Source organism: Diplotaxodon limnothrissa, linkage group LG22, assembly GCF_057381915.1.
Source record: "Diplotaxodon limnothrissa isolate DT_005_m linkage group LG22, D_limnothrissa_male_GT1.1, whole genome shotgun sequence".
NCBI lineage: Eukaryota > Metazoa > Chordata > Actinopteri > Cichliformes > Cichlidae > Diplotaxodon > Diplotaxodon limnothrissa.
The window spans coordinates 10792285-10815241 of record NC_140616.1 but is presented as its reverse complement, the minus strand read 5'-3'; the positions used below and the strand labels follow the sequence as shown (position 1 = coordinate 10815241).

The 22957-nt window shown below is 38.2% G+C and overlaps 4 protein-coding genes across 5 annotated transcripts in view; 2 read left to right on the top strand and 2 right to left on the bottom strand.

The window, feature by feature from the left end:
• The window catches only part of epha10 (EPH receptor A10), a 182203-nt gene that overhangs the window by 64796 nt on the left and 94450 nt on the right, over nucleotides 1-22957 (bottom strand). The window lies entirely within an intron of this gene.
• On the top strand, nucleotides 11770-14136 carry LOC146609445 (uncharacterized). The gene is made up of 9 exons (XM_085346413.1): nucleotides 11770-11818; nucleotides 12157-12219; nucleotides 12418-12453; nucleotides 12548-12657; nucleotides 12768-13068; nucleotides 13152-13187; nucleotides 13300-13347; nucleotides 13487-13531; nucleotides 14099-14136. The coding sequence occupies exons 1-9, from the start codon at nucleotides 11770-11772 to the stop codon at nucleotides 14134-14136; spliced, it is 726 nt and encodes a 241-aa protein (XP_085202539.1).
• On the top strand, nucleotides 14217-16330 carry LOC146609444 (uncharacterized). The gene is made up of 4 exons (XM_085346412.1): nucleotides 14217-14290; nucleotides 14406-14538; nucleotides 15208-15315; nucleotides 15882-16330. The coding sequence occupies exons 1-4, from the start codon at nucleotides 14232-14234 to the stop codon at nucleotides 16317-16319; spliced, it is 738 nt and encodes a 245-aa protein (XP_085202538.1). The 5' UTR covers nucleotides 14217-14231; the 3' UTR covers nucleotides 16320-16330.
• LOC146609443 (uncharacterized) lies at nucleotides 16475-21548 on the bottom strand. Its single transcript, XM_085346415.1, has 13 exons — nucleotides 21490-21548; nucleotides 21097-21134; nucleotides 20712-20796; nucleotides 20522-20612; nucleotides 20294-20382; nucleotides 20086-20213; nucleotides 19940-19991; nucleotides 18520-18617; nucleotides 18281-18417; nucleotides 18132-18197; nucleotides 17898-17944; nucleotides 17584-17732; nucleotides 16475-16865 (listed from the first exon to the last, which is right to left on the bottom strand). The coding sequence occupies exons 2-13, from the start codon at nucleotides 21119-21121 to the stop codon at nucleotides 16543-16545; spliced, it is 1290 nt and encodes a 429-aa protein (XP_085202541.1). The 5' UTR covers nucleotides 21122-21134; nucleotides 21490-21548; the 3' UTR covers nucleotides 16475-16542.

Genomic DNA, 22957 nt, shown 5'->3' with positions numbered 1-22957 from the left:
TACTGTCATGATCACCTTCATACATGGAAAGTCTCCCACACACTTATCCTTCTCACTTAACATATCCATCACATAACCATGGATACAGCTTGCTGCACAAGACGCGCACAGTTGAAATTTGGTTCCTATATTGTGTGAACATATTTGTTTACATATGTTTTTGAACAACAGAGTTTCTGTATACATTATGTGCATATCAGCTGCGAGTTGGCAAACAGGTGTGCATATGAATGTCAGCCAATTTCAGGTCGATCGCACACAAAACGAGATCCAACGTTCTGCTCACACACGCTGTTGTGCTGCGTGCTCGTGTGTATTCTGTTTCGCTTGCCTGTCACACTCGGCTAAAACACAATTCCTCCATCAAACTGAGAGTGAGGATAGCAGGTAAGAGAGTAATATTGATTTGTAATGCTCCTGAAGGTTATACACACAGCAGTCTTTCAGACACATACATCTCTCCCCATTTGCGATGGCAATATGTAATGTCATTCTTCACTACTTCCAATTTTTCATGCATAAAAATGCATGTCTTTACTGCGAGTACGCTGTGTATAACAACCACAGGCTCAACCACAGTATGGGATGGAAGAAAAAAAAACAACTGCTGCCAACATGTGTTTGTTTTTGCTATGGACTCAAAAACAAAGAAATCGTCTAAGAGTAAAATGGGAAAAAATAAACTATTGCAAACACTTCGCAACATAATTCACTGTGACACACGAGTACATTTTAAATTTCCTAAACATCTAATCAGATATGCAACTGGAAACTAATCACATGCACTGGTGGAAACATTAGGGATGATATGGAGAGTAGATGAGAGTTTGTGTTTTCTTGCATGCCACTCATCTTTGTGCGTGTCTGTATGATTATATGCATATGTGAGTGTGTGTGTATACCGAGTACGTCCTGTTATGAAAATTACCAAGCGTAATCTCCAGCCAGCAATCTGTTGTGGCACACCAGAGTCATTTGATTTCTTTGAATCAGCTATTCAAATCTGAGATGTGAACTTGAATGAGTCGCGCCTTCTAATGACATTCCATTTTCATTTGCCTCATCGGCCATTTTCATTAATACTGTGACCCAGATATAGACAAATGGGCCTGATAAATTTGATTCCCAAGAGTATAGACGGATGAGCAGTGCTGCATATCTTTAAGTACAGTGGAGGAGAGGAAAACGAGGGGTGGCGTGGGGGGGTTGCTGTAGAGCTTTTCGTTCTATCTAATATCTGGTAGAATTGTTAAAGGAGGATGTCAAGGGTAATCAGATAGGCCCTCGAGCCTGGAAGACACACCTATTAGAGTCACTTAGAGTGAACTCGTATAAGTAGGTGCGCATATCTGTGTGAGTCAGTGTTTTTTACGAGTGCCTATAAGAAAGTGGTGTGCATCTTATGCAGCAATTTATGTTCCTAATATGTGTGAAAGAAAGTGTGCTGTTGCATGCATAAACACAAAGCGGAAAGAAGATTAGATGCATATTCCAGTTAGAAACATTAGCCTCAAGACAAAGACTCTACTTGGTGGAAACAAGTGTAAGCCTCCAGCAAACGTGCGTATACAGAGTTGTCTAGTTTAGATTTTTATAATTTTCTATATGGTTTTCATATAGCAACCAAAATATGAGAAATTCCTTCAGTGTAGTCCATCACAAAAGGCACCAGTCAAATCAAACTAGTCTCAACAATTCGATAAGATAGTGTTTTGAGATTAACTGTCTTATGCTATCTGTCTTGGATATTTTCTTCTCTATTATTTGTGTAGATTTCTCTCACATGGATTTATATGCTCAGCGAAAGCCTCAGTGATTCACCTGCCTGCCTCTCATTTGACATGTTACCTGTATGCATTAACAAAGGTTAAGTCTCAGTGGTCTTAATATCCAGGTAAAACATAAAAAAAACATTGATTTGTGTGTACGAATACAAGTCAATTCAGTCTGTCCAGTATAAATGAATTAGATGAACACTCAGGGTGAAGTACTAAACAAAAATCTAAAATATTCCAAGTAGCAGTTTAAATGATATAACTAATTCAGAGTTCCAAGAGCAGCAAATTGTTTCTGTCTGATACCGGTTTCAGTAAAGTCAAGACTGCAGTGTTCAGCGGACCATCTAAGACAAACCTAATCCCTTGTCATCACTCATTCTCTGCATCATTTAAGATCAAGCGTCTCCGATCCAAACTTATTAAATGGCTAAACAGGTGCAGCGATGGATGGAGATAATGGTGGGGGGTCACTTGGACGATACGGGTGATTAAGTGTTTTCACCGGTAGGGGAGTCATGGCCAAAGCATACGGCGGTTAGAATGTTTTTATACGTGTATGTGTGTGTGCGTACGAGAACAAGACCCCATGTGATGAGGAACAGTTGGTCTATCAAGGAGACGGATGAGGTGGGCTGATCCCCCTGCCCTTCCCAACCCCCGCTGGGTTTAATGGCCGAGCTCCATTTCAGGGATCAAAACACGCATACATAAACATGGATGAAATGATGATGATTTTCTGAAAAGAGAATCAATTTAAAAAGATTTTTGCCAAGAATTTATGGATCCCAGCATTCTCCAAATTACTGTTGTTCTTGCTGCAAAGAACACAGCGATCACACCAGCTTATAGTTAACAAGGTCTTCCTGTGACAATTACACCTCAGAAACTGCCTCCAGTAATAAAAACTGAGCTGAAAAATTCGGGAGGGAGGTTCTTGCAAATCAGCAATTGATTATGCACTGGATCCAAGTTAAAGAAAAACAGAAGAGAAAACGCTGTTAAATTGCAGCATGCTTGTATAGTATTTTCAGAAATGTAATTTTTACTAGAATTTCTCTTTTAGTCATGCTCCTATATAATTTATAATAATAAAAAACACAGATAAATTGCCAGGTTCCAAAACACAACTCAGATGCATAAAAAGGTAAATATAAGTACATCAACATGCACACAAAACACTTGTTTAATGCGTTAATTATTCTTCAAATTACACTACAAAAAAAAGCAAAACACTCATCCATGATTGCTCATACATACACAAATGCAATGTGACAATTAACGCAGCTTAGTGCGCCCGCTGCTTGAATTAAAATTGACGCCTTGCAACGCAATCACAGGGCACAATTAAGCTGTGAAGGTAAAGCGGCCTTGACCTTGCTGTGTAATTAACAAACTCTTCTTTCATTAATCCCCTACTACTCATTCTTTTCCACCCCCTCTAAATCTTCCCCCCTATGTCCCCCATTTCACACAATGTCTTCCTCCTTCTGAGCAGCCGTTTAATTAAGACATGCAACATGGCGTCATGAAGAGTCAGGGGACAGAAGGCATGCAATTAAGGGGACGGAGAAAAGAAGGCATGAAAGGAGGGGAAACAAGTCAACAAAAAGATAGAGAATTTGGGACAAAAAACAAGATGTAAGGGACTATACTTCGAAGAATGACTGCACTTAGAAGAGCATTTGCTGTACTCAGAACACAATTTTCTTTAGAATACTCTGCAAAGCAATGCCTTTGCCAGAAATTATGGTCCAGCCACTGAAGCATGCGGAGACAGACTGAACGAGACAGTGAGTCATCGAGTAAAGTGACTCAAGGAGCATTACACTGCCTGCGTGCGTTTCTGTGAATGCAGCAGTGCACGTCTGTTTAAGTGTGTGTATCCTAGAATACGATGGTCTCGGGCGAGTGCATTGGACACAGCAAGCTATTCATAGTGCAGAAGGATGCTAAAAATCTGTGGATAAAAGAAGCCTTAATGCCTTAAACAAAATGTTGAAGCTAGCCAGGGAGCAACGGAAAAAAAATCATGGGGCACAAGCAGACATGGCAGACGTTTCGAGACCCACTTTACTGCGCTATTTACTGCTTCACTTACTGCTGTCAACAGCCATTGCCTGATACAGGCAGAGAGTTGTGGTGAGTCAAAGCTTTAAATAGGTAGGAAAATTAGACAAACAGGTGGCTGAGGTGGTGGAGACTCGCTGCGCAGTCTTGTATTTAAAATAGTAGAAAAAGTCAAAGAGAAACAAGCAAGACTGTACAAATTAAAACATCAGTTCATTAAGAACACGCTGCACATCAAAGGTCTCTCCTCTCTTTTCTGGACCATGAAAGATAAACTGTATATGCGCAAAACCTCAGGGTGATGCATAATAAGTATAGATAAACACTTTCAGTCATTGTCTTTTAATTAAGGCCTACAAATCCTGAATCAATCCAGTTTATACATTTCAGAAACTACAAGAGTCATTACTGACAGTGCATATGAAGCTGTGCTCCTACAACACGTTGGTAAAACATGAAACCAACTTGCTAAAGTATATTGAACAGTCAAAATTGCATTGCTGGTAAATCAGACTTGACAGTCAGGCTCTAGGAGTTGGCCAAATCTGCAGACCAGACTACTACAGTGCTTGTCATAACATGGGTAGAAGAGGGAGACATTCACACCAGTATCTATCAGCACCAGTTACAATCAAGCACTGGCACTAGGAGTTTACCTTTAAAACTGCCCAGTTTTATGCCTTTTCCTTCTTCCACTTCCACACTACTGCTGTTAGCATGCTGGTGAAGTGGTCCTCTGCTACCTCTGCCTCACATCATTATTAAAAATTGTCTCTGTTACGCTGCTCATCATGATGGCGTTAACACTACATAAATGTATCCTGGGGATCAAATAACACACTGGGAATAAATCTCTCCTGACGTGCAAAGCCTGCACATCTGATTATTCCACTAAACAGTGGAAATCAGTATTTCAGTACATACCAGTGAAGTTTAGCGCTATTAGTTCAAGTTGATTGAGTGTCAAACAGTAGTTTAATCCTCTTCTATTGTGCATACAACAAGGAAACCTATGAATAATCTGCTATTATAATAAACTGCTTTCAGTATATAGTGTGTCAAAAAAAAAAATTGGCCTTGTGAATTTTTTAATTAAAGAAAAAGCTTACCTCTCAAGGCCCTTGTAAGAAGATGGTTAGAGCTACAAGAAGTTTCAAAATAAAGTACAAGTTATCTCAACAAAAAGACAAAAGGAAGACTCCCAAAATATTTAGCACGCAGCAATGTGGCAAACTCATTTTTAACGATACAGTTCATAATTCTGGATTGCTACTGAAATAGTCCACATCTCTCTTTAAATGCAATGTTAAAGAAAAGCAAATTGTCAATTCAGCAGCAGCTACTGGGCACAACTGGGGCTAAGAGAATAAAATACCAAGATGTGTAAGCCTACATCTTTATGATACACCTGTATCCCCACATGCTGCAGCACCACTGATGCATTAAACAGACGCTATGATAAAATCTTACTCTTATTTGACTGGATAACATTTGGTGAAAAACAGATATAATCAAACACTTGATTGACCCAGACATACTGGAGTGTTAATGGAGCAAATTTTCAGTTATAGCATAACCCAAGTTTTTTCCAAGCAAACTTCAAGCAAAGCAAACACACTTGAAAGTGTTGGTCGGCGTTGGAGCCAACAAACTGTAAAACGTGTCCTTCAAGAGAGTTAGAAGCAAATAAAAAAAGCTTTTTAATAGAGAGATTGCACACAGAAGCTGTTTTGTAAATACACTTAGAGAAAGTATGACGAAAAAAAATGCAGTTTGTGCAAAACAAGAATAAACTTTTCTGCACAGTGCATAAAGATGACAGAGGTCATGGAGGGAGATGGAAAGACAAAGTAGCAGCATTATTTAGCTGCTGCGTGGGAGTGTTATGTGTGCAAGAGTATCGATTTGTCTTTCCCCTGAAGCGTTGTAGCATCATTTCTCCATTTGCATTTGTTTTGCCTTTTATTTCACTCCCTCGATCCCTGCTTTCCTGTTGGCTGACACCCTCCACACTTGGAGCTCTCTATTGCTGGAAGGCAAGCCCAAATGGACTGCGAGTGCAGGGGTGTATGTGTGTGCGCCTGCATTTCTGTGTGGAAACATGGAAGTTCAATAAAAACCTTGCTCTGTATTTTTAACTAAGCCTTGCTGTGTGTGCATACAGTTTTGGTTTCTCCATACAACCAAAACTGTATGCAGTATTGATCCAACACCACACTTCCCCATTTATTTACTTCAGGATATTTTTGTACTAAGTGCAAAAGAACTAGATCATAATGCAATACACTGAGTATTTTTTGAGCGTTTCTACTAACTAAATGAAAATCATGCATTTCTCAAGAATTCAGGTAGGAGAAATAAACTTTTAAGTTTTCCTCAAGTTGTACAGTTGATCAGTTATCCAGTTTGTTATGTGACATTTCCTATTCTAGGAAACATTTTCAAAGCTCACAACATAAGCTTTCTTTTTAAAAAAAAATTAATAAATAAAACCTTACATTCTAGTTTCTCATCGCTGTCTGTGGCATCTAATCCCAATACACTGAAAACATCTGGGTCACTAATATAACTTTCCTGAATCTTTCAGAATGTGTTCAATTTGAGCCTTCAACACTAAAAAATGCACATGCATATAGTTTAGTGTTTGTGTGGCCCCAGCTCTAATAAATTCAGACACATAGCACAGATCTCTGCCAAGGGCAATATGCTAATCAAGTGTTTATAAAACTGTAACACCAATATTAGAAGCACAAAGGAGAGGCCAACACTTGGATATAATTATGAAACCGCTGCCTGGCACATCCCCTGTGCCACCTTTAGGGAGTTTTCCTACTAATATGACACTGCAAACAACAAATTAGTTGTTTAAGAGGAAAGTGATACAGCTTCTCAGCACTTGGGGGTACACTGATGCCTTTCCTTCTGTTTTTAAAATGTACTGGGTGTATAAACCAAGCTGTGTTTTTTAGATTGTTTTTTGCAGGTCATTTATAAATTAAAAAAATAAAACAAAGCACACTACATTCAATTTATATTTCAGTTTTAACCTGCTGTTAAACTGAGGTTTCATTATATGCTTTTGCACCCTGGTAGAGCTGGGCTGGCTAGACCACATGCTCCTCCAAGTTTAATGAAAATCAGCCTGGTAGCTTTTGCATAACCCTGCTCACAGACAGACAAAATAATAACAACAAAAACCTCTTTGGTACACTCTGTAATCTGCCAGACTAGCTGTAAGGTACCCTTCTAGACCATCAGCATCTTGCTACAAATGCTTACTGTCTCGTTTCTTGGGTTGAAAGCCTGAACAATAGGTCCTGAAGTCCTGGTTATGCAGAGTGGAGATTTCAGCCTGACACCCTATATCCCTTTCTCCACCGTAGTCACTCATACACAGTCATTCTGTCTCTGCCAATTGCTTCCTTCTACCCCATCTCACTTGCTCACTGCTGCTGCCTGCCCTCTGCTGCGTTGTCCTTGTTACACTTCTGCATTTGGCACATGAGCCAGCTGCACACAGGGCTGACTTGGGTACACAACAACTTATGCAGAGGCTACAGACACACAAAGTGTCAGGGCTCTGTGTGCGGGCAGGCGGAGGTGAGGATCCAAACGCAGGACTCGGAGACTGAATGCAACTCAAAACCCACAGCTTTATTGCTGGCAGAAAACAAAACAGAAACCAAACCGGGAAAAACACAAACTGGAACACACAGGCAAAATCGCAACACTGACACAAAGAAACACAGGGCTTAAATACACTGAGGGAGTCATCGAGGAATTAGAGACAGAAGGGGAAACGAGCTGGGAGGAATGAGACAGAGGAAGCGGAACTAGAAAAACTGACATGAGACATAGCCCTTCAAAATAAAACAGGAAACAAGAGACAATTCACAAGACACAGACTTGACACTGGACTAAAAGGGACACCTAAGAACAAGAAATCACATGAGAACTCGAGCACTAGAAATACAGAGAAAGACGCTTAAACACTAGTAGTGATAACAATGATGAAAACCAAATATCAGATCAGAACACAAGTCACTTACAGCAAAGAAATTATAGAACAATAATAATAAACAAAACACTGGGTCATCGACCCAGGACCGTGACACAAAGGGCAAGTGGTTTTTCAGGATGTAGCTGCTTCATTTCCACATTTCTTTTTCTGGTTCATGTGTGGTATGAATATTTGGCCAGAGACACAGCTTAAATGGGAAAAACAAAACAAAACCACCAATCATAGTTAGAAGAGAGACCAAAAGAGAAAACTATTTTAAACTAGGAAACAGGCAACATGGCGAGACCCAGTGAGTAATTCATTAGGAGGTAAGACAATGATTATTTTCTGGTTGGGTAGATTGTTGCTGGTAGTAGTTGGCCAGTTGTAAAGTTGCTTGTCAAAATGCCTTCCCATCTGGATTTGAGGCTCTGCATCCTTCCATCTCATCTGCTCTTCTCCTTGGCCTCTATTGATCTGCACTGCCCCTTTTTGCTGACCTCCTCTGATCACCCTCCTCTTTTCCAACCGTCTTGCACTTTCACCTCTGTTCACCCATCTCCCGCTCACTCGAACACTTGTAAGCTTTTTTTTTTCTTTTCCTCCCACTGCTCTCTCTATTAAAACCTCTTACTATCTGCACGCCCTGAGGAAAGAGGAAAGAGCAGAGAGTGAGTGGGATCACTCCAACTTTGTGAGAAGCGGCCACGATCCAAGTGTAAAACGAAAACATTCGTCCACAGACACACACAAAGTTGGGACCTAATGCACACACAAACACACGATCATCCAGAAACCCAGAAGCAGAAACACCCACCACTATTTCCATCTCCAACTTAATAATCTGCTAACTTTCTCCAAATATGCTTCCAGCTTTCTTGTTGGCAACAGGAAATTAACAGAGCTAGCAGTATGCTTAATGTAATTTCCCTTTTCCAGTGTGCAGCCGGTGTCTTTCTATAGTTTAGAATAAAGTATGCATGGCGCGATTTTGGTGTCATAAGAAATATCTAGGCTATTCTTTCTCCCACAATTTCCAGTCATATGTTCATAGTTTCACAAATGTTGGAAATTATAATCAATGTTGAACCTTTAAGGATTGTACACAGAGTTCAGTGAGCAGTTGCCATGGTTATAATGGGATAAGATTGCGGTGTTACACCCTAAGCAGCAATAAATTAATAAATAAAGCTGTAAGCTGATGGGACCATCATAAAAAGAGCTGTGCTTACGGGTTCTGAAAGGGCTTTTAAAACCCCCGAGCACAATGATTAGCAGCATCACTTAACCCTTTGCACAGTAAACTGTTTTCCTTTGGTTTCCACGCTACTCCACATCTATATGTGCCAGTTTATCAGTGCCTCAAGGATATGTGATTAACATGCCTTGACACTAACATCACCTCTAGTGAAAGATCTCTGTATAGATACTAAAACATTCCCCGAAGTACAGATGATTTCCCAGATCCCATTGCATATGAGATTCTATGTGCTGTACACCAACAAGACAGAAATTTCAGCCTTTATATGGCAAAATAAAATGTTTAGCTATTTACTTTTTAGACTTTGTTGTGAATTGTACTAGCTATGCCATTTCTATTATTGTAGGGTGTTAACCTTACAACACAAAGCAACTCAAGGTGATTGTTATTGTGATTTGGCCCAATATAAATATTGAATTGAGCTGAACTAAATTAAATATTGTCCTTAATAATACCAATATACATTTTTCTGTGATCTAAAAGTGTTAAATCACATAAGAAGTAGATAAATCTGAGTGCAACAGACTGTGGGAACAGGAAGGCTAGGTAAGAAAAGTGAGAGGTTAAGCCGAGGAGGGAGTCTAAAATAAAAAGGAATTCCCTTTCTCGCTTTGTCAACTGCTTTGATTTGTTGCTCCTCACACTCACAGATACCAATTCAGTTCAGAGATGGAGACAAAAAGCATCCTTCAAGGAGGATGCAAAGTTAAACGTGAAGATTCCCTGTCAAGTGTAAGACAGCATTTATGTCACCATGCCTTTCGCTGTGCACTAATAGTACATGACAGATCCACACAGATGCAAAAATGCACAGTGGGTTATGCAGTATTCAGATGGGTTGTAAACAGAAACATTTTTGCAGACATCCTGTTGCGTGTCAGATGACATAGAGAAACCTACCACAGTGATGTGAGAGTGCAAGAAAAAACATGTGCTAGCCTCCAGGAAGAGTTTGTGTGTGTCAAAAATGAGACGCACACATGCTCTGTTTCTCTCAGTTCTCTCTTCTTTTTTATTTTCTTTCCTCTCTATGACTTCTTTACATACTATTTAACTTTCACTAAAGTAAAATTGTAACACTTGAGAACTCCATGTGAATGAAAAAGTACACTTTTATGTCACAAAGAAATGGCATTTCTTGGTAAAGACTTTTAGGACCTCAGCTGTTGCCCATTTATGAAACCACACAAATGCAAACCAAATAATGCTGTCAACTTTAATCTGTGACAGTAAGTGGCTAAGTCATATTCAAAATGATAGTGAAGCCACAACCCTGTGTGGTGTGATTAAGATGAAGAGTGGTTGTTGGTTTTTTTGGTTGAATACAATTCTGCTTTCTAAACCTGCACATGTGAAAAACACATTTTCACACGACCCTATTCAGTCCAGTGAAAACCCAAGTACACCCTTAGTTCACCCTGAGGTCAGACCCTGCAACGCTCAGAGAAAATTTTTTAAAACGGAAGCACTACATCTAAGACGCTACAGGCCTCAGTTAGTATGTTAAATGTTCACGAACAGTTTATTGAACAATTATGGCTTGTTTAGAACACTCTCCAGTACGGTGTACATTTTAGGACATCGTCAGGTATCAGACAAAAAATTGTCAGGTGTCAGTTGTCAAAAAAAAAGTTGTCAGGTATCAGAAAAAAATTGTCAGGTGTCAGAAAAAAAATTGTCAGGTGTCAGTTGTCAAAAAAAAAAAAAGTCAGGTATCAGAAAAAAAATTGTCAGGTGTCAGAAAAAAAGTTGTCAGGTGTCAGACAAAAAATTGTCAGGTGTCAGTTGTCAAAAAAAAAAAAGTCAGGTATCAGAAAAAAAATTGTCAGGTGTCAGAAAAAAAGTTGTCAGGTGTCAGAAAAAAAGTTGTCAGGTGTCAGACAAAAAATTGTCAGGTGTCAGTTGTCAAAAAAAAAAAAGTCAGGTATCAGAAAAAAAATTGTCAGGTGTCAGAAAAAAAGTTGTCAGGTGTCAGAAAAAAAGTTGTCAGGTGTCAGAAAAAAAGTTGTCAGGTGTCAGACAAAAAATTGTCAGGTGTCAGTTGTCAAAAAAAAAAAAAGTCAGGTATCAGAAAAAAAATTGTCAGGTGTCAGAAAAAAAATTGTCAGGTGTCAGAAAAAAAGTTGTCAGGTGTCATAAAAAAAATTGTCAGGTGTCAGTTGTCAAAAAAAAAAAAAGTCAGGTATCAGAAAAAAAATTGTCAGGTGTCAGAAAAAAAATTGTCAGGTGTCAGACAAAAAAGTTGTCAGGTGTCATAAAAAAAATTGTCAGGTATCAGAACACAAGGTACCAGAGAGAAAATCTTCCTGCAGGTGGCGCTGTTGTCATGTCCCACCCGAATTGATTTCCAAATACGTCATCAACGTGTGACCGTGGGAGAGCGTAAGGTCATTGACCTCACCGGAGTTTTACCGTGGTTCAGGCTCCTAACGACACAAGGTAAGTTTAACTTTTTCTCCCTTTTGTTCATATTTTTGCCACAGTTGTGTTATATTAAGTTGCAGTTATGTTGTGAAAGTTACATATCAGAGACGGAAAGCCAGTTTTGTACGAAACCAAATCAGTACTATTTTTGTCTGGCTAATTCATTCTAGCTAGCGACAGTGGTGAAACGTGATTCAAATTTAAACTGTTCAGTAATTGTTTTGTATACATTTCAGCAAATGGACAAGCTGAAAGCTTACGAGCAGCTTAAAAAAGACCTTGAAAATGGTAATCCAACACTTTATTAAACTTTTTGGTAATGCTTGCAAGTTAATTTTTTTAACTGCAAAGAACCCTGACAATATCATGCTTTAATTATTTAACATGTATGGTATTCATATTTACTTCTCTTTATTAATATGCATGTTAACAGATGTATATAGTTATTACTTTATGATATTGTTGGAGTGCCCGATTTAAAAATAAATAAATAAATAAATAAAAATGACAAAAGATAAATTTCTCACAAAATTAAAAGATTGCAATTTAAAAGTTAGATAGTCATGTAGGATCTGTCTCCTACAGTCAATCTATAACTACTTACCCTTTTAAAATTTTATTTGAAGGTGAGATTACCCAAAAAGGCTTTGATAACAACATAAAAAAGCTCCTGACAGCAGAAAAATCAGGTAGGTTTTGATACTTTTGAACAACATGCAAAACAATCTCCTTTATTTAACATGATATGCTTAGCAGGTTATGATTGAATAACCACTTTATTAATAGATGCAATACATTTTGAAAGCAGATGACTGTGCAGTAGTCTGTGATTGTAGTAGAATTCTATAAACCACATGTTTCACATCAATGCCCTATTTATATTGCAGATGACACTACTTCAACACGTGGCAATGAATTTCTCAGTAAGAAAACCACAATTATTTTGCTTCAAGGTCATTTGTAATATAGAACTCGCTGTGGATCAGTTTGATTAACTTTCAGCTTCATCCATTACAGGTGCAGCAGAGGCCTTTGGTAAAGCCAAGAAACTACTACAGCCTCAAGTAAAGAAAAGGCAGTTTCCACTGAATGATAAACGTTTGGACCATGCCAAATCATTATTGAAGGTTAGTTAAAAAGTGAAGCTACCTGTATGACTATCAGCAATATATTAAAAAATAACTTTCTAAATTTGGCTTATTTTTTAATAAATTTCCCTTTTTTTCCTTGATGCTAGGTCAGACTGGCTCCCATGGAGTGGAAGCCAAGAACTCATAGAAAGTGTGGACGGTACCAGAAGTTAATAATGGACGAAGCTCCACCTCGAATCATTCTTCAAGGCCATGAAACCTATGATGATTTAATTACCATAGGCAAAGAACGCTTCTGGCCAGAGCGTACTGAGGGGAGTGAGTTCACTCTTTGCCATTCTGACGGGACCAGGTGGAGTAAGCAGGAGTTCCACAAAGAATACGGAACTGTTTCTGATATTACACATATGTGGAAAAGAACAATATACATCGGGCGACGACAACTGGGTAATAAAGTGTTCAATATTACTATTAACTACTGTCTAGCACTCGAATTTGTATGGTATGAAATAATTTTACTTTTTGTACAGAGGTCGTGTGTTTGGATGATCAAAGTTCCATCTCAGGTGTGTGCCTGCCCAAACCAAATTGAATATTTTTGATGTTATGATTGAACATGGTACACTGGCCATGTTGGGCATTATTCAGATATATTGCAATTAATGTGTTATTTTACAGATGAAGACCCTGTAACTAAAGTGGGTGGTGATGAAAGTTGCAGTTTAGGTGAATGCCTGGACATCTAACTAAATCATTAAAATTGACTTCTTTTTTGTTTTGCATTACATTTCCAACCTTTACACACTTGTTTACTATGCTTGGTCATTGCACAGTTACTGTATATAATATGCATCTTATTCTGCAGATGAACTTCCTGAAACCCTCATAGGACAAAGTGTTGCAGAACAGGTAAAACCATGGCTTCATCTTGAACAGAACAATTAATTTCTTATCATTGTCATAAATGTGGATATTTTCACAGTGCACCCTGCAAAAAGTATATCTTGGCTGAATGTGTTCATAGGATTTCCATGCAGAAACATCCAGCTCAGCTGAATTTGAAACAGGGAGAGTCAGAAAGAAAAGCCAGTCCAAGCAAAGGAAGGAGGAAAATGTAGGGTCATCTCTAGGTCCAGGTGGAGCAGTGAGCCAAGACATGTTACCACATGCAGTTATTGAGTCAAAAGAAGCTATGGAGGGAGCTGAAGAGCTATCTGAAGGTGCTGGAAGTAGTGGGCTTTTGATAGATTTTGCACAGTCTTTCAACCCAACTCCAAAATCGCCATCATGTAAGCATTCTTTCCCATTTAGGGCTAACATCATATCATCAGACAAAATTGTAAATAAAGGTTTTCATTCTTCACTATTTGGTACTCAAGTTCCTGGAGTAAACCTAGATATTAGTGATCCAGCAGTTAATAGAAGAATGATTAGCAGTAGCTGTATGTTAATGGATGTTACTTTGTGTTTTTTTTTTTTATCTTCCACGTGTTCCATATGTGGAAGAGGCTTTAATTACATACAGTGAGGACAATCTACTGGGAGAAGGAACATTTGGCAAGGTATATAGAGGTTCTTTTCATGGTACTCCAGCAGCTGTTAAAAGGATCATGTGTGGCCAACAAGGGATGGAGGACAGCGACATTCATCATGAGATAAATGTTTCACTGTAAGAACTTTGACACACTTTTTTTTTTCATTGTCAAAATCGATTCTTCCTCAAGCTGTAACATAATATGCCTCTATTTTGTTTTTTTTATTCGGACATGTTTCTGTTTTATTAGGAGACTGTCTCACCCCAACATCGTCAGACTCATGGCAGTTGCCCGCACTGAGTCCTGCTTTTTGTTGGCAGCTGAATACATTCATGGCGCAACCCTGCAGCAAGTGCTTCACACAGACAGCTGCTTGGTGAAGGTACCAATACTCATAACTTTATGTTTAATACATTTAGGTAGATGTGAATTATCTTAATACCCTCATATTAAAAAAGAACTTTTTATTGCTGGCATTTGTTTAAATATGTACTTGAAACCATCTTTGTGTACAACATATAAAAAGACTGATTCCTTTATTTTTCTCTCATGTTTTCAACCATTTAGAATTACCAAAATGATCTTTAATTGTCAAATGCCAGAAAAGTATCAACTTAGTAAAAGAATAATCTTAAATTTTTAATAATAAGCTCCCTTACTGTTTTGGTAGAATTGCTGTTTTTACTTGGATGAGGTCCAGACATTTTAGGTTTTCTTCTACAATATTCTTACAATATTTTTCAGGAATTTCTGTCCAGTCCTCCAGACAGGACTGGTGTAACTGAGTCAGATTGGTTGGCCACCTTGCTCACACACACCATTCACCTCTGCTTACAGTTTCGCAAGAGGACTGCAATCAGGGCTTTTTGATTGTCACCGCCAAACATTGACTTTGTTGGTCTTAGGTCCCATTGTAATTTATTGAAATTGAAATGGCAATTGCATTTGAATACTAATCCTATTTGAAGTAATACATTTCCAGTGGTAGACATGTTAGATTGTCACACCTGGCTACGCATTGTTTTATTAATATTATATATTGTCTTGATAGCTTGAAGGGGATGATGCCGGTTTCATATCACTGGACTTATCCATGGCAGTAGAGTACATCCATGCACAGAGAATCATTCACCAGGATATAAAGCCAGCAAATGTCATGGTAAGCCATACTGTATTTTTCTTTTTCTCCACTTTGTTTTTGAAGATCAAAATAAAAATAGTATATTATTTATTTAACTTTATTCTCTTCAGTCTATTAAACACTACATTTGAACAATGAGAAACTTTTCTGGCATATTCATATAAAGGATTTTTTTTTAAAGTAAGAAGCCTTACATTGTTTCTTTAATAGTCCAATTTTTCTTTAATATGTTGGTTCTTGCACACCTACAAAATTCCCAAACATGTTGTAAGTTTAGGCTTTACAAACTGAAAGTTTCTATTCTTTTATTAGTCTGTACCACTTGCTTAAGTGGAATGGGGATTAAAAAATGCACAGGACTATAAAACCGGGTTGGATCATTAACCAATCTGTTAATTTTAATGTTTGGTATAATAAACAATCTCAGAATAAATCTGCAGTGATTGGGTGATCTGGGTGCTAAAAGCTTTGAGGGTTTTTTTTTTTTCCCCCCAATTATGAGCTGTGGTCTTTGGAATGACATTTTTGATAACATTTGTGAAATTTTAGACAACCTGGTAAGTTCTCATATGTATACCTTATAGGTTCACCACCCTTCTAAAAAGGCAGTCCTGACAGACTGGGGCATGGCAAACATAAGAGACACTGTGATGCTTCGTCAAGGGAGTAAGTTCACTGCCCAGGCTACTGGTCCAGCTGGTGGCACATATCTTTACATGGCCCCTGAATGCATACTGATGTTTGAAGAGGCCTCGTTCCAGACAGACATGTGGTCCCTCGGAGCCACATATCTGGAGATCCTGACGGGTTCCGCTCCGTGGATGGTTAAAAAACAAAGAGAACTGGCTGCACTAATGGCCACCAAAACCCCACCACATGCCCTATCACATCTCAGTGACAAAAACAGTTTTCTTGGTGGTTTGGTGAGCTATGACCCAGACTCAAGGCCTTCCGCATCTGATGTTGTTAAGTTTCTCAAGTCAGGCCTTGATCTTACGAGCCGATATGGCTACAAGTGGTAATGTTGCTACAGTCTGCAGTTCAAAAGTCTTTCAATGTGAATTATGTTCTACATTTTGTTAACAAAAGTTGTGGTAAATGAAACACTGAATCATTATGAAAGATGGCACCTTGTCAATTGTATTTCAACATTTTATTGTACATTTTGTTGGTCAGACAGTTTTCAAATTACCTGTTGATTTTAAACAAGGATAAATAAATGTTAACAAACACTGTTGTATGATTTTATTGGTCATTGGAAATGTTTACTGGTGCACCTTCCATCCTCTCTCTCTTCAGAAAGATGTATATGTCATTTGCCTCGGCAAACGTAGAAGGTGTAGGAACTGCATTTCTGTTCATGGCAGTTGTGAGCTCTTGGACTAGCATGAGGTATGCAGCAAGGCAACCATCAGGTGTGCAGGGAAACTGGCTGTTTTCTAAAATGTTCTGGCACATGTCTCTGAATTCCTGGTTTGCTACCAGTGAAGGCTCTTCCCTCTCACAGATTAATTGCTTGGCATAGTCTAAAAGGTCTGGGTCAACAATGTGCAGCACATTGCCATATCCTGCGAATGAAAGACAATATTGAAAAGATGTTCACTTTGAATGTTAAAAATAAATGAATAATGACAAAGCTGTTCTAGAACCTGTATAAGAAGCAGTCAGTGTTTACAGATGTTATTACAGAAACTTAAAGATGGAAATATCACTCAAACATTTAGATAAATTTTTAGTTAAAGGTGTCAATATGAAGCCATTTTAGTATTGACAGTAGAAATTCAGAAATCTCTTATTGTACTACAAGTAGGCTTCTTCGGAAGACACAAAAGAGAAAGCACATTATAACAGTTTTACGCTCATTACACTGGCTTCCAGTATATTTTAGAAAATTCATTTTAAAATTTTAGTAATGACTTTCAATGCTCCGAATCGTGAAGCTCCTGCCTTAATTTCTGATCTTATAGAACCCCACGCTCCCTCTCCCAGCCTGTGATCATCTAATCAATGGCTGTTAGTAGTCCCACCAGAAGACCAGAGGCAAGAGATTCTCCAAAGCGGTGGCTCCCAGGTCATGGAATGCTCTGCCTCCATCATTACGTTTCCTTGATTGCATTTATTCTGTATGTTCGATTGTGCTGTTTTATGTTTATCTGTTTTATATTATTGTGAAGCCACTTTGTGGTTTTTATCCTGTGAAGAGTGCTATATCAAAGTAAAAGTAAACTAATGAAAGTTAAAAAACAAACAAAAAAATAAAACCCCACAGGCTTTCAAATGACATACCAGGAGGTGGTGAGGTAAACAGAAGGTCGGGTTTCCCAAATGGACCAGGTGCATTGCGTTGCTTGCGGATGTCATGGGTGTTCCAAACTGTTTGCTCCGTTTTTAAGTCTCTTTGAAGCAGTGGCAAGTGTGAGTACTGCAAGCAGTTGCTATGAAAAAGGAGAATTAAAAAATTAATATGTTCATCTGCTTCTTTGAGGTAGAATAAGTAAAAGCTAAATTTTAATCAGTACTCAAAAAACAAAGGCATTCCTAGACCACATAATTTCATACTGCTGCTTGATTATTTTTCATGTCTAAAAATATTGACTTACATGTGCACAGGATTGTCCAGTTCAAGGATCCCAGACTCCATCATGGCCTACGCATGTTGTTTTGAAAAAGACATAAGTTGTGAAGGTGAGAATTTCATTAGTGAAAAGGTACAGATGTACATAAACACAGATTCTGGCCTTGTGTTTTCAGATAAACTAATCCATCGTATGTTTAACGAAATTTTGATGGCTAGTCTTTGTTAATAGGTTTTACAGGTGAAAGATTTGCTTTACCTCAAATGTTGTCAGCCATTTCTTAATCCATGTCCGCTTTAAAATACTGTTGAAACATTCAGCTCTCTAAACAACAGAAACATGACATTATCAGTTTTGTTGTCAGGTTGTTACTTTAGAAATAGTCATTTACCAGCTTAAAGACATACCTGGTTGTGCACTGATGTCCCCATTCTGAAGCACCTCCATGCCTGATTCCCAAGATCTCGCATGTGAAATGCCATCTGCATTTGACCCACAACAAGGTTCTCCTTTCCTCTGTCCCCCCGAATCATTTGAGGACAGCCTAAAGACACAAACTGAAGATAATTAGTGAATGATGAAAAAATAAATTTATTAACAAAATGTAATCTTTTTTAACCCCCCATTTTTTTAGTATATTGCATACCACCCTGTTCTTGAACAGCCTCAAAGAAGTATCTGGCCACAAAGTTTTGTTTGCGGTTGGATGTGCCCACCTTTAGCCATAGAACCTTCCTGGAAAATCTGAAAAGAAAGAAACAGAAAAGTGGCCACTTGTACATATGATTTAATCATGTTTTGGCACTATGTTTGGTTTTTGTTACATTCCCCAAGAGTGACAGAGGATTTTTATGAAATACAATATAATCAAGTGTGCCTTATATTCAAGTGTTCATATATTTTCACATAACCAAGCCTATTGTTGAAGAATCACCTAACCAAGTCTATTGTTAAAGGAAAACATGATGCATTCCTTACCTCAGTGTCTGAGATGTTTGACAAACATGATATAATGATGCATTCTTTACTTCAGTGTCTGTGATGTCAGATAAAGCATGATATACTTCTGTATTCTTACCCCAGTGTGTGAAAGATCAGATAAGCTGATCTAATGCCTAACCTCTCTTCGACTTCTCACAAAAGAGAAAGTACTATGTAACCTGCTTTTTCCTATAAATAAAGGAAGCAAGCCTGCATTCGGTGTGTGTGTTCCTCAGAGACACTCACCCGTGCGCACGCTCTTATACACTCTGAGTTTGGTCTGCAGTGTCTTATTTCTCTTGCTTGTGTTTGAACAAATGTCTTCCCCTGACAAAGAGTATGCTGGTTTTCCATTGTATTATGTCTAGGCATTGTTTCTGGTTCCTCCGGCCATTTTGACTGCCATAGTTGTGTAGGCTTACATGCCTTTGGAATTGAATGTGACTCTTGACTGTGTTCAGACTGACGCGAGGGGAGAGCTGCCTTTTGTTTTGTAATCCCTTGTATTCTCCTGTTTATGTGTTGGTTAGGTAGGTTATCGTAAATTGTACATTTTATTTTCTTTGGAGTTAAATTCTGTTTACTTTATATCAGGGATGTTTTGTTTGTTGTGTTGGTCTTGGCCCTCCCTGAAATTAACTGCCAGTCTGAAATGGAACTTTAAGACTAGCAGGAAATAAGCCTTTTAAAAACCGCCATCTTGAATACTCCTTCACTATTCATACTTTATCTTGGTCCCTTAGACCAGGCTTGGCCAAATCCAGACCTCGAGGGCCAGTGTCCTGCATGTTTTAGATATCACCCTGGGTAAACACACTTGAATAAAATGATTAGTTCATTACCAGGCCTCTGGAGAACTACAAAACATGTTGTGAGGGTAATTTAGCCATTTGAATCAGCTGTGGATCAAGGACACATCTAAAACCTGCAGGACACCGGCCCTCGAGGCCTGGACTTGCCCATCCCTGCCCTAGACTCCTCAGGAGAGATAACACCTCAGTTTACCGCACATCCTTATCTTGAAGCAACTTTGTACTATCACTGAATATAATAAATTAAGTAGCGAATGCCATATTCAAACCTACCCATCAATCCCCAAATGTATCCACATTCCAAAGAACTTCAGTTTATCATTGCCTATATGAAACAACAAATAATAATTACAATTTGTTTCAACAGAAGTACCATCAAAACATGTTTGGAAGGTTAATTGAAAAGATAAAATAAATACCATCAATGTGCCATGTGTCATTTGGACCACGGCTGATGTAATTCCGACGGGGAATTTTCTTCTTTCCAGGAGATCTCCTCTGAAGACCACTTGCATCCATATACCTCATTATATTAGCAACATCGTCTCTACAGTAACAATAGATTTTACTATGAGCTCAACAGTAAAACAAGAGAATACTTGATTATATACACACTATTTAACCAACCTGTAACAAGGCCGCACTCCTCTGACATCCCTTACCCGCTTTACCATTGCCCTGATTCCTTGTTCAGGAGACCACTGTTTCATCTCACTCTAAAAAACAAACAAACAGACAATTGAATGTTTTTTTTTTAAAATCACTACAGAAAATAACATTTATTGTTTCTACAATAGCTCATGACACAGACTTCAGGAAAATATATATTTTTTGCACTGATGTTTTAACGCTTACCTCCACAGCTTTGTGGATTTCAGTAAAAGGTCGTTGGGGGCATCTTCGCTTCAACCCTAGAAGTTTTAAAACTCGTCTCAGATGCCTCTCACTGTTAAAAGACAACACAGACTTACATTATATTAAATGCAAACTGCATGTTTTGTCATTTTAGAGAGTTGTCACGGAAACTGTTGAAATGCAGACTTACCTTATTTTATGCCCATATGAATTCAGTGCACAGCTGATTTCCTTTTGTTTTAAGCCTTTGTTGAACAATGTTATTATCATCATATCTTGAAAGGTTAAGTGTAACAACAACAGTCTAATTGATCACCCACCTCTTACACTGAACATAAGTAATTAACCAGTAAAGTACTAAATCTTTTTATGTGGCAATTACACTAAAAGCATCGTCTATTCAGTGCCCACAAATAAAACATGTGTAGCAAAAAATACACTTCTTTGATATTAAAGAGGTGAACAGTAGTTAATAAATAAGTTGTACTTTAGTCATTTATTTTTAATGCTCTTTTTTTAATAAAAAAAAAAAAGTATTTTTGGTACAGTCATGGGAACCAGCCAGAGTCGGATACTCCTTTCATCATCGTCAGATGACATATTGCAGCAAAGTCTAAAAACAATAACAGAAAAAAAAAAATCGGGATCAAAAAATATCCCGACAGTAGCAATATAGAAAAGAGAAATAAAGAAAAAGAGCGACAGAAAGGATGCAGGCTGCTCGTAAGCTTTCAGCTTGTCCATTTGCTGAAATGTATACAAAACAATTACTGAACAGTTTAAATTTGAATCACGTTTCACCACTGTCGCTAGCTAGAATGAATTAGCCAGACAAAAATAGTACTGATTTGGTTTCGTACAAAACTGGCTTTCCGTCTCTGATATGTAACTTTCACAACATAACTGCAACTTAATATAACACAACTGTGGCAAAAATATGAACAAAAGGGAGAAAAAGTTAAACTTACCTTGTGTCGTTAGGAGCCTGAACCACGGTAAAACTCCGGTGAGGTCAATGACCTTACGCTCTCCCACGGTCACACGTTGATGACGTATTTGGAAATCAATTCGGGTGGGACATGACAACAGCGCCACCTGCAGGAAGATTTTCTCTCTGGTACCTTGTGTTCTGATACCTGACAATTTTTTTTATGACACCTGACAACTTTTTTGTCTGACACCTGACAATTTTTTTTCTGACACCTGACAATTTTTTTTCTGATACCTGACTTTTTTTTTTTGACAACTGACACCTGACAATTTTTTGTCTGACACCTGACAACTTTTTTTCTGACACCTGACAACTTTTTTTCTGATACCTGACTTTTTTTTTTTTGACAACTGACACCTGACAATTTTTTTTCTGACACCTGACAATTTTTTTTCTGATACCTGACAATTTTTTTTTTGACAACTGACACCTGACAATTTTTTGTCTGATACCTGACGATGTCCTAAAATGTACACCGTAGTACGGGAGAAAGCCTCATGTCCCTGAAAAGACCATGGAAGCATGGTTTAGGTTTGCAAAATTGCATCTGAACAAACCACAGGACTTCAGGAACAATATGTTTTGGAAAGAGAAGACGAAAGTGGAGATGTCTAACTGAAATGCACAGCGTCATGTTTGGCTAAAACCAAACATAGAATATCAGCGCACTCGATAGAGGGCCAAAGATTTGGGTTTGTTTTGCAGTCATAGGACGTAGCAATCATTGAGTTCACCATCAACTCCTTTGTATTCCAAGGTATTCTGGAGCCAAATAAAAGGCCATATGTCTGACATCTAAACACTGATGGCGTTTCACACACAAATCAGTGGTTTATCAATCTTTTCCAACCTGACCATGTTGAGTATATGATAGCAGGTTAACATGACATGATCATTAAATTATTTCAGCACTTCAGTTATTAGGCAATAGTAGTTTGACTCTCACTAACATGCAACAATTCTATTAGCATTCATCATACACAAAAATCAAATAAACTGAAAAAGTAGTAATGGCAAGGTAGAATACTTTTAAAGTCCCAATTTTTCCTTGTGAATTATTGCCCACTATTACTAACCCTGACTGAAATATTTATACTGCCTTTTGCTTTTAAAAATCTCTACAATCCAACAATTCCATTCCAAATTCAGGGATTTAAGTATCGTTGTTACTCCGCTGAGAAAGAGAAACTCAGTACATCCTCACATGCAAACATCCATGCACACACATGCAAATACATACACACTCACTATCACTGTTCTCATCATCCAGACACATGCTCTGACAGTACCAGCTGGGCAGATTAGATGGCATGACAGTTTATAAGAGAGGAAGTGAAACGAACAAGGCAGGAAACAGCGCTAAATATCACGTACACAGCCAGGTCCACTTCTGTTCAGTGCACATCCCCGCACATACTAAACTCGTCAAAAGATAATAAATGTCA

Excerpts from the sequence above, each read along its gene's own strand:
- LOC146609443 (XM_085346415.1), bottom strand. The coding sequence starts at position 21,121 with ATGTCATCTGACGATGATGAAAGGA. Across the intron at positions 17,733-17,897 it reads CTGGACAATCCTGTGCACAT|CAACTGCTTGCAGTACTCAC; the intron begins GTAAGTCAATAT and ends CCTTTTTCATAG. Across the intron at positions 16,866-17,583 it reads GTTTACCTCACCACCTCCTG|GATATGGCAATGTGCTGCAC; the intron begins GTATGTCATTTG and ends TTTCATTCGCAG.
- LOC146609444 (XM_085346412.1), top strand. The coding sequence starts at position 14,232 with ATGTGTGGCCAACAAGGGATGGAGGACAGCGACATTCATCATGAGATA. Across the intron at positions 14,539-15,207 it reads CAGACAGCTGCTTGGTGAAG|CTTGAAGGGGATGATGCCGG; the intron begins GTACCAATACTC and ends TTGTCTTGATAG. Across the intron at positions 15,316-15,881 it reads TAAAGCCAGCAAATGTCATG|GTTCACCACCCTTCTAAAAA; the intron begins GTAAGCCATACT and ends TATACCTTATAG.
- LOC146609445 (XM_085346413.1), top strand. The coding sequence starts at position 11,770 with ATGGACAAGCTGAAAGCTTACGAGCAGCTTAAAAAAGACCTTGAAAAT. Across the intron at positions 12,658-12,767 it reads ATGCCAAATCATTATTGAAG|GTCAGACTGGCTCCCATGGA; the intron begins GTTAGTTAAAAA and ends CCTTGATGCTAG. Across the intron at positions 13,188-13,299 it reads TGATCAAAGTTCCATCTCAG|ATGAAGACCCTGTAACTAAA; the intron begins GTGTGTGCCTGC and ends GTTATTTTACAG.